General features: G+C 44.4%; 1 protein-coding gene across 1 annotated transcript in view; it reads right to left on the reverse strand.

Moving 5' to 3' along the window:
• Positions 1–1,377: 1,377 nt before the first annotated feature.
• The window catches only part of LOC125293399 (receptor tyrosine-protein kinase erbB-3-like), a 25,091-nt gene continuing 15,228 nt past the window's right edge, over positions 1,378–11,240 (reverse strand). The window contains 17 exon segments of the mRNA XM_048241283.1: positions 1,378–2,590; positions 2,798–3,053; positions 3,187–3,255; positions 3,472–3,639; positions 3,792–3,886; positions 3,988–4,134; positions 5,880–5,955; positions 6,095–6,250; positions 6,662–6,847; positions 7,644–7,742; positions 7,870–7,989; positions 8,185–8,326; positions 8,583–8,636; positions 8,881–9,038; positions 10,390–10,483; positions 10,684–10,816; positions 11,054–11,240. The exon segment at positions 11,054–11,240 is cut by the window's right edge and continues 28 nt beyond it. Of these exon segments, the coding sequence (XP_048097240.1) occupies positions 1,689–2,590; positions 2,798–3,053; positions 3,187–3,255; positions 3,472–3,639; positions 3,792–3,886; positions 3,988–4,134; positions 5,880–5,955; positions 6,095–6,250; positions 6,662–6,847; positions 7,644–7,742; positions 7,870–7,989; positions 8,185–8,326; positions 8,583–8,636; positions 8,881–9,038; positions 10,390–10,483; positions 10,684–10,816; positions 11,054–11,240 (3,042 nt within the window). The 3' untranslated portion in view covers positions 1,378–1,688.

Below are 11,240 nucleotides of genomic sequence, written 5' to 3' on the forward strand. Positions count from 1 at the left end.
TAGCTGCATGCTGCGAAACAAAGTCCTGATCAAAATCCTCCAGTGCAACGCATGGATACATCAGCTACCTTCGCATTTTTGCGTAAGGTTACTGCAGCTGACGTGGGATTAAAAACCTTAACTGGAAGCCACCCATCTCGGAGAGACAACACGCCCTACTAGCATCTGCCTATTAATACAGCGTGAAGTGCTGGGTCACAGCAACCGTCACATCCAGAGCGAAAAAAGCGAATTCATGACAACGCTTCTTCAGCGACCTTGGCTACTTGGTAGCTGAGGTTGTTTCTGGTGTACACGCATCTTTTGTTTAACAGCAACATCGAGAAAACCATGAATTGCCGTTATTAGCATATTAGTGTCATTGTATTATTAGCATGTCATAACCATTTTATTTGTTGGGGGGGATGGGGGTGGCATCACGCAACGCCCTCCATTGACATTAAGAACTGGCATTATTAGCATGTTATCACCATGCTATTTGTGTGTCCTAAGTGGCTTATTTGTCATTGTGGAACATTTTTAATATCTGTATCACTTCATCATCTATGGAAACGTATTTAAGGAGAGTGAACAATTATTTACACCACATTTGCAATTTGCACATTTGAAATTTGCAAATTTCTCGGGTCTTTTTTGACGCCATCTTGGAAAATGGCCAGCATTTCAAGTAGCAAATCAAGTGGATTTGATTGTATTGGTCTTGATCACATCCATGCCAAATTTCATGCGTCCATCATAATTTGCTTTGACAATTCTGTGCAATAAATCAATTTCTAGGGTCTTTTTTGGCAGCCATCTTGGAAAATGGCCACCATTTCAAGTGGCCAATCAGGTACATTTCATTGTATTGCTCTTGAGCACATACATGTTGAGTTTCGTGCTTGTATCATAATTTGCTAGGTCAATTCTATGCAATAAATCAATTTCTGGGGTCTTTTTGCCGCCCATCTTAGAAAATGGCCGCCATTTCAAGTGGCCAATCAGGTAGATTTGATTAGACTGGTCATAAGCACATACCTACCAAGTTTCATGCTTGTATCATAATTTGCACGATTCTTGCCAAATTGGCCTTGTAGCCGCTCTACTAATAAGAGAGTTGCCGGTTTCGAACCCCGACCAGTAGGAAGCGGCTGAAGTGCCCTTGAGCAAGGCACCTAACCCCTCACTGCTCCCCGAGCGACGCTGTTGTAGCAGGCAGCTCACTGCGTCGGGATTAGTGTGTGCTTCACCTCACTGTTCACTGTGTGCTGAGTGTGTTTCACTAATTCACGGATTAGGATAAATGCAGAGACCAAATTTCCCTCACGGGATCAAAAGAGTATACTTATACTTATACTTATTGTGCTATCTATCATAATTATTTTTAAAAAGAATAACTCAATACCAAGGGTTTTTATTTTTCAGCTTATGAAACAACCTTTTACAAAAGACAAATCAACAAATCATTTGCACTGATATACACACAAGAATACAATACACTGTCCATTATTCAAAGTTTACATATTTACCACCATTACTGATCATGACAAATATTAACGATGTCCATATCACATTTGTTTCCAAGTCCAACCCTATTACAATTGTGCAGTCAAATTAAATGTATTTGACATCCTACTGAAACACCAGGTCTGTAGGTCACAACTTGAATGGCCATGCTGTGCTTCCACATTTACTGTCCAGAGTTTTTCTCATGTGCGCAGAGCATCTTGCTTGTGAAAAAGTCTACTGTGCCAGTAGTCTGGGTTGTCAAAAGATGCGCTGCCTGGCTCCCCTACGCCAGTGCGCACTTTAACATACTTCCCCACTCCTGCAGTCACTCCCCCTGGCCTCATTAGAGCCTTCCCACAAGGCATGTTCTGGTACTCCACCTCATCCACAGTGCTGGAGTCTCCTTTGGTTGCACCCATCTCCTCATATTCCTCCACCTGCTCCATCCCTGCCATTCCATCCCTGAAGCCTACCCTGCTTGCGAGAGGCCCTGATTGTGCTACCCACATTTCCTCCTGTTCCCCTTCATGGCTTTTCCCTTCCTGGTCCTCATCATTGCTGTCTCCCCCGAGTCCTTCATCTCTCTCCACAGAGGCAGCTGCTCCTGGGCCCTCCTCTGAACTGGGACTCCCGTTGTCTCCTGTGACTTTGAGTGAGCTGCGGATATCCATGTACTCATACTCCACAGCGTGATACAGTTGCTGTGATGTGTCCAATAGGGCCTCTCCATCATTTTCAGGTCCGCTCTTGGAGTCCTGTGAATACGCTGGGTCTGAATCTGGGGCTGCTGCCGGAGAGGGAGCCGCGTTCGGACTTGGCTGCTCTTGAGGTTGGGCGGGCTCAGGCTCTTCTCCTGTCAGTGGGAGGTCAGAGATACACACTGTGGATGAAATGGCAGACACTCTTTTCCACACATCTGTGGAGCTGTCATCGAGTTGATCAGCAAATCTTCTGGGAGCCTGGGCAGGAGGTGGAGCTTGCTTTGTCATCAGCTCATACTCCGGGGAGGCATCGGCTCCTGGTCCTGGTGGAGACCTGGAGTTTCTGCCCTGTCTGTCACTCAGAGTGGTGTTCCTGGGGCTGGAATGTGACAGCAGAGGATCTGAGAGAAGGAGAGTAATAGAAGAGATTCCAGGTTTCAGTCTTTCTTCAGAGCCAGACATTTGTTAAATATAGGTTTCTCTTGTCACTAAAAATCAACTGAGCACACTATGGAACATTAGGAATAAGTTACTGTATATGTTGCATCTTCTTTCTCATACATGTAAGATGCCCTTGCCCTTTAGACTACTGTTAAATGGTACGTCACCTGTCTCTGGTTGGTGGCTGGCTCTAGGTATTACATAAAGACTGGGGTCCTCCTCCTCCTCCACCATTATCCCCTGAGAAGGGATTTCTGAGGCTATGGACAAGGACGTAGACATGTACGCACTGTCCCCACGGTTGCGAGTCCTCTTCAGGCTACCCATATGGGAGGCCATATCCACATCCACCATGGTGCCTCGGCCCTCTGAGCACTCGGACACTGTCCGCCGAGAGCTGACCCTCGATCTTTGACTCCGCAGCTAAAAAGGGAAGATGGATGGTTCAGTAACTAGTTCAGTTGAGCGGATTTCTGTTTGCTCAGAGATCAATTGCAGTAAATATACACATTGATCCTGGATAATGTATGGTACAGAGTGTCCAGGTGTATCTCACCTGTCTAGCCTCCCTGGGGGTGGGGGTCATAGGTATGTATCCCACCGGAGCAGAAAGGGCCGCACCAGTCTGGGGAGACATAAGAGTGTTAGTAAGTGTTGGCAAGTGTTATTCAAGTAAGTATCAAGTTCAAGTTACTTTTATTTTGTCCCCCAATGGGGCGATTTGTTTTGCAGCAGATAGTACAAATCACACACAATCACAAACACAGTGTGTGTACAGTATCAACACTCTATCATCACACTATATTAGTCTGTGCACAAGAAACCAGTGAGAGAGTCTCACTCTTTGAGAGTTGATCCGTAGTCGGGAGTGGCTTCGAGATGGTGATAGATGTAGAGGAGGTGTAGCAAAGCCATCATCTGATACTCCATCATCGTCAAGGTCAGCTTCCAAATTAGACCATTTGATTTCTCGCAGGGAACCGTCTTGTCCTGCCTCAACAGAGTTCTTCTACATTTGAAGAAGAAGTTATCAATTTAACTAGTTCAGATGTACTTGTTAGATTAAAGATCATCAATGTCTGTTTTAGTGGACATTGAAATATACTTTTACAGGGATGGTGTAACATGAACATAGACAGCTTAGAAAGACCGCTCTTTTACCTGGACAAGGTATCTGCTCGGGTCTCGGGCCATTTTTGTGAACTCATTTGCCAATTCTTTGAAGGTAGGTCGGATGTTCTCATCAACCATCCAGCCTGAAATTGGAAAAAAATCAGATAAGTACTTGTACATATTATCAAATAAGCGGGTACAAGTTTTGATGTTTGAGTGCATCACAAAAGACAGCATTGCTCACATTTGACCATGACCATGTAGACATCTATAGTGCAGATCTGAGGCTGGGACAAACGCTCTCCTTTCTCCAGTAAGCCTGGAACCTCCTGGGGATGCATAGCTGTATAGGGCTCAGCCCCATGGGACATCATCTCCCACACTGTTACTCCTGTGAAGAAAACAGCTCACATTAAAGCTACTGTTAGCTTCAGCCTAAATTTGGGTATGTCTCAATTTTGTCCCAGTGAGTCCCAGTGAGTGTGTACTATATGGTACTGGTGAGGAATAAAGTACCCTGTGAAAACAATGATACTTTAAAGATAATGTAAAGGAAAATCTTTGTTTGGAAACATCTAATACAGGTTAGAAAAGTTCTAAAATTAACTTTCTTTCTCTTGCCAACAAGAAGCAACATGCACTATAAATGCTAACTGACTTCAAAATCAATTTGTTTATCTGACAAGGAAAATTAATATAAAATGCAATACAATACAATTCAGTACAAAATTATCCAAAAATGATCCAAGTACTAGCCTGGTTTGCATGCAAACCTTTTCATTTGCAATTGAGAGTGGGTCTGGAAAAGGTTCATTGACAGAGCTGCCAACTCTCACGCATTGACTGTGAGATTCATTAATTTGATTGGCTCCAAGCGCTCCCACGCCAATCCAATGCATGAGGGTTGGCAACTCTGCATTGACTTAAGACTTCCAGCAGGGGTGTAACTAGCAGTGAAATTAAATTTGAGTTGGTGCATTACAGTAAACTGCACCAACTGCATGTTGCTGATTGGATCATAAACGGCCACAGCAATGAAGAAAAGTGAAAGTGATTGATAATGACTGACTGACTCTATTATTGTGTTACATGCTCCAAATGTAAAGCACTTTGAGCTGCATTCTGTGTATGAAAGGTGCTATACAAATAACGTTTATTATTATTATTATTATTATTATTATTATTATTATTATTATTATTATTAATAAACTCTCACCAAATCATTTCAGAAGTGTTGCAATCCCCTAAACAAAAGGTTTTAAATGCAGTTTACTCATTCCAAAGAAATACATGTCCATGGCAGATTAGCGATTGTATTTGCATGCCCATATTTTAGGGACGTTGGAAATGGGCTTCAGTGGCCTCCAGAGCAAATCCCAAATGTGCCAAAGGTTTGTATGGGTATTCCCAGGTCATCACAGAACCCTACGGTACATTCCCAGGTCATCACAGAACCCTACTGTACATTCCCAGGTCATTACAGAACCCTACTGTACATTCCCAGGTTATTACAGAACCCTACTGTACATTCCCAGGTTATTACAGAACCCTACTGTACATTCCCAGGTCATCACAGAACCCTACTGTACAATACAATAATAACTTTTTATGAGATTTAAGGATGAAATTATCCAGTATAAGCCTGGGTGAACAAAGACTGTTAGCATATTTGAATTTGCTCTGCTGGTCAGTCTGGTAAGAAGGCCATTGACACCCATTTCCAATTTTCTAAAAACCCAGAGAGCAGTGCATTCAACACAACCAATGGCTGTGCTGATGGCGACAGAGTTAAACAAATATGGATGTATATTTTCTGTGGAACTGAGTAGGCTACTGCATTGAACAACTGCATTTTAAAGGGATATTCCACCATTTCCACCAAGGGGAGGTGGAAAATGAGTGTATTTCCCCAAATGGTGAAATATCCCTTAAAACCTTCATTTACAAAAAAAGATGTGATTGCTGCACTTCTGAAACAATTTGGTAAGGGTTTAATGCACCAATTTAAGTTTAATTTAACTGCTGTTTACGCCCTGGAAGTTGTAAGTCAATGAAGCCTTTCCAGACCCTCTCTCAATCTTAATCGGTCATCGGTCTGGTGTTAACCTGGCTACCAGTACAACTCATCTGTCTTACCGTAACTCCAGACATCACTTTGGTGTGTAAACTGGCGGAATAGAATGCTCTCCAATGCCATCCATTTGATTGGTGTCTATGAGTTACAGATAAATAGAAATTATTAACATTATTTTCCATCGCCTAATGCCTACACATACACAGACCTTGAAGGTAGGCTGACTTCATGAAAGCTGGCAGATATGATGGCTATGATATAAAAGTTGATGCTGTACCTTGACTTCGCTGTAGACATATTTCTTGTCATCGGGATAAAGAAGGTCTGCCACCCCAAAGTCTGAGACCTGCACGATGTAATCACTCTTCACCAGTACATTACGAGCAGCGAGGTTCCTGTGAACCAGGCGGTGCTCTTCCAGATAGAACATTCCCTGCAAATAAACAGGTTTGTTGAGCACACCTCATGCTCACTTGTAGGCCTACACAATTTGTTTCTCAAATAGAAACACTATAGAAAACTTTATTAGTAGCTATTTGCTGAAGGCACACTTTGGTGCCTATGCATTTGACCATTTTTGCATACTAACACACACACACACACACACACACACACACACACACACATGTAACAGAGGCGAGCTGAGCTAGCATGCTAGTTGCCCATGTAAATCCTCACACCCCTAACCTTAAGAATGCTTCTAACAGCTGAGTTGGGAGCCTGGGCTTTTAGCTCAGTGGTTAGAGTGTTCGACTCCCATGCCGGTGTGTGTGGAGGTGTGCGGGTTCGAGGGCCATGAGCGGCGGACGAATTACGACCGCGGTTACACACACACAGATCTCACCTTGGCGATCTGCACACACCAGTTGAGCAGGCGCTGTGGCTCCAGATTGTCCTTGTGCTGCCTGAGGTACTCCAGCAGGGAGCCCTGGAGGCTGAGCTGCGTCACCAGCTGCAGGGAAGGGCCCGGACAGATACCCAGCAGCCTCACGATGTACGGGTGGTCAAGACTGCCCATGGACAACATGTGCTGTGGACAAAGTGCCAACATTTCAACAGGATGTCACTGATGGTCTGACAGTGTATGGCCAGGGATGGATTACTGCAGGGGCCTACCGGGCCCAGGGGCCCAAGGAGTCAGGGGACCCTGAAGCCCAAGACATTGCATGGAATCATTGCCTCAATATCAACACATCAGGATGTAGGCTATGAATCTGATTGAATTAAAGTATTGGCCATCCCAAAATGCACCAGAATACAGGAAATCACATCAAATAAATTACAAATTTCCCCCCGCAACAATTTGTGGGGGGCCCTTAATACATCTGGGCCCAGGGGCCCGAAAGTTCATAATCCGTCCATGTGTATGGCAACATTACACATGCTATAAGATGACAAGGTTATCCATCCTGTAGGTTACATACTTTAGTATAGTCATTATGAGGCCAATTGTGCTAATTTTCTTTACATAATAAAGAATGAAACAAAGGGATGAGCATATGTTAAAGATAGCAGTTGACCAGGCCAAATGGTAGAGGTGGGCTGTGTGTTAAAGATAGCAGTTGACCAGGCCAAATGGTAGAGGTGGGCTGTGTGTTAAAGATAGCAGTTGACCAAGCCAAATGGTAGAGGTGGGCTGTGTGTTAAAGATAGCAGTTGACCAGGCCAAATGGTAGAGGTGGGCTGTGTGTTAAAGATAGCAGTTGACCAAGCCAAATGATGAGGTGGGCTGTGTGTTAAAGATAGCAGTTGACCAGGCCAAATGGTAGAGGTGGGCTGTGTGTGGATCTCTCATCACAAACAAGAGAGTTTTATTAGTAACTCACATCGGTGATCTCAGTGAAGGTCTGACGGCCAGTGGGGTCGGAGATGGTCTTTATTGCCACAGGGATTTTCACTGAGTCTCCCTCTGGAATCCATACAGCCTGCGAGAGATAATAGTTTCAATGTGGGCAGCAAAAAGTGACAAAAAGGTGACAAAAAGGACAGGGAAGGAACCATGTTGTCACTCATATTCCCTTTGTGTTGAAGCATCATGAATGTGAGCCTTGCCTTGTGGACAGTGCCGAAGACGCCAGAGCCCAGTGTCTTGCCCTTGCGCAGTTCCGTAGCTTTGAGGATCCGTGTGTGAACTTTGGTGCCCTTCTCTCCTGGGTCAAAAGGTTCATATCCCTGAGATAAAACAAGTAAGAGCTTTACGAAACCACACAGATGAAAACATTAGGCCAAAACTGGCCATGATCAGTTTTTTCTGTGATTAGCCAAAGAAAGTGTTGTTTAAAAAATAAGTGAAAATAATCAAAGTACCCTAGTGTATCTTGTGTGTGCTTAATGTGTATTGTGTAGTGTAGCTAGTGTGTAGCTCACCTCACTGCTCTCCAGGTACCTCCGCATGGTGCGTTTGCGGCGAATAGAAAGACTGCGGCGGTAGAGCATGCCCAGCCCAACCAGAGCCAGGAGGAAGAGGAGACCAATCAGCACTCCGGCCACTATCCCAGCTATGACGGAGCTGCAGACAGAAATACATTCATGCCTTTTTGAGTTTCAGGTCAGTGCACTGTGCATGTGTGTGTGTGTGTGTGTGTGTGTGTGTGTGTGTGTGTGTGTGTGTGTGTGCGTGCGTGCGTGCGTGCGTGTGTGTGTGTATTAGAAAGAGAGCAGGAGAGAGGGATGGATATAAAGAGAGAGAGAGAGAGAAACGGAAAGAGAACCTAACACACATGAGTGTGAGTGTATGTGTTTGACCAGCAGGGGGAGACACTGACCTGTTGGCTGCCCTGCTGGAATTCACACAATCCCACAGAGTAGGCCCAGTGCACCTGTGCAAGACAAGAGTCATGTGAGGTTGCTGTGTTTTTTTACTGCTGCTGTAACCAACATATTCACACGACGGTGGATACACATATTCAAATCCCTCCAGAGACTGAGTGGGGAGAATTAAAACTGCGACAGTCAACCATGCAACAGGTTCAAAGTCTTGTCTAATCAGACGTTGCCCCTTACACAATTCATTATTGTTGATACAAGAGCTCCAGGTCCTCAGCATACAAACATCCAACTCACCCTTGTGTGCAGTTGACATGGCAGGGTTCACAGTGGCCCAGTTTGTTTGGGTATTTAAAGATGATGACACCATTATCCCCCATCACATCATTTGGGCAGGCAGACACACAGTGAGGGCCGTCCTGCAGATGTGCACACGCTACACACTCCTGATCCCCCTGCAGGAGATAGACACAGCGACACATGGACACAGGGAAACACATTATAAGACATTTATGGACATAAATCAGAATTCCTTGATCTAATTTTCAGATACACTACGAGTACATTACATTTGGCTGACTCATTTTTAACCAAAGCGACTAACAACATGGTGAACAGTTTAAGTTTGAGTAGTATTGGACAATAGTACATAGACCACTGACATGTGGCTACTGACCAGACCAACCAGTTTATCAAGACAGTAACCTAGAGTCACTGTTTTACGTCATGAACACAAGCATTGCGCAAGACCAGATAAGTTATATTTATGACTCATTCATTCCTGGAAGTGACTGCTGTACTCATGGTTGTGTTGCTATCTGTGGAAAATCATTTTGTGAGAATATCAAAATATCTCCCAAGTAACCTTTCTAAAATGCTGGCAGAAACAGATGAGAAGGAATATGGCATTCATTTGGCTTCTGAACAAACCACTATAACCAGCATAACTACCCTCCAAGAATGTCCAAACAGAATAATTTACTTAACACATCAAGTGGGACAGGTGTCACTAACTGAGTAAACTTGCCTATTTAAAACTAGGAAGTGGCCATAGGGATGAAACACACTGACGAAGGCCATCAGGCCGAAACGTTTGTTCATTAACCCCTGTTGCTAAATGGATTAAAAGCAAGAAAGAAAAGATTTTTGGAGTGCGACCATTCTGTTATTTTCTTAACACATCAAGTAACATACATAAGCAGGCATAAAGGATTACCAAAAGTTCCATCCACCAGACCACATCAGACATTGCTTAAGAAAAGCAGAGAGGGGCCAAAAAAAGCCTGCTATCCAAACTATGCTCAGTATGATCAAAGAAGATTCCAGAAGACACTATTTCTTCCACAGGAAGTGAGTCAATAGAATGTTCAGTATGTCCTTTCTTAAAATCAACAAAAATATCTTAGGCCTTTGTTTAGGTCACAGGCAGTGACAGGTGAGAAAAAGAATCATGGCGAGATCACACAGGCATTGTCACAGACGCCTCGCTGTGTGAGGAGCGTTTGAAGTGGAGCACTGATAGTGTCCACAACACCCAGCTCGGCCTCCGCACAAGAGGATAACTTTCGATCTGTGTCAACTTCTAAAGAAACACTTTATTGTCAGGCTCTGTGAGAACTTAGTGTGGCCTACTTAGGGACACTTACTGGGAGCCTGTCGACAAAACTCAGCTATGTTAAGAAGATAAAATGTGAGAGGTAGAAACAGAATATGATAGATTTTCAGAGCACGGCGCTCTGTTATAAACCACGTCTTTATATCGTCTATAGTATTACTAATAGAAAGAGAAATGAGAATGTTATGTACCGGTCCTGTGCAACTTTCACCACCATCCTGTGACTGACATTCAGAATGGCAGGAGATACACTCGCCTTTCTGCCCTGCAAACTCACGTGGCTCCCTGTCAAATACAAACACAAAGACAAACGCGCACACACACAAACACACAATTATTTATACACAGCTGTAAAGCCTTTGCCTGTTTATGGACACAGAAACACACACACACACACACACACACACACACACACACACACACACACACACAATTATATACCTACACATACCACATACACACACATGTAAGAGGTTCCCACTAACCCTGAATAGAAGTTGCAGTGGGCCACGCAGGTTGCGTCTCGACTGTGGTTCCTACAGGAGAGACACTGGTTTGGGCCCGGTCCCCAACAGCCTGCATCTGAGCACAGCTGGTCACACACATGACCCTCCGCAGCTACTCACACACACACACACACACACACACACACACACACACACACACACACACACACACACACACACACACACACACACACACACACACACACACACACACACACACACACACACACACACACACACACATACACACACACATACCCAATTTAGATTTTACATTTTCTTGCACAATGTTAACAATGAAAGTTAACATGACTCCTCCCCTGGCCCCATAAACTCAAGAGTCACGCACTGCAGTTGTCCAGTGGCTTGTTGTTCTTGATGTCGTTGGCCTTGAGCCGTTTAGCCAGACGCCCGCCGGAGAAGAGACGAGTCCAGTTCACGGTGTGGTGGTAGCACAGGTTGGCGTTCTCCTTGATGTAGACGCTGCCGTCGCCGATCTCTCGCAGCGAATGCAGACCCAGAGAGGTGAGGGTGTC

Source organism: Alosa alosa, chromosome 4 (genome assembly GCF_017589495.1).
Source record: "Alosa alosa isolate M-15738 ecotype Scorff River chromosome 4, AALO_Geno_1.1, whole genome shotgun sequence".
Classification (NCBI taxonomy): domain Eukaryota; kingdom Metazoa; phylum Chordata; class Actinopteri; order Clupeiformes; family Clupeidae; genus Alosa; species Alosa alosa.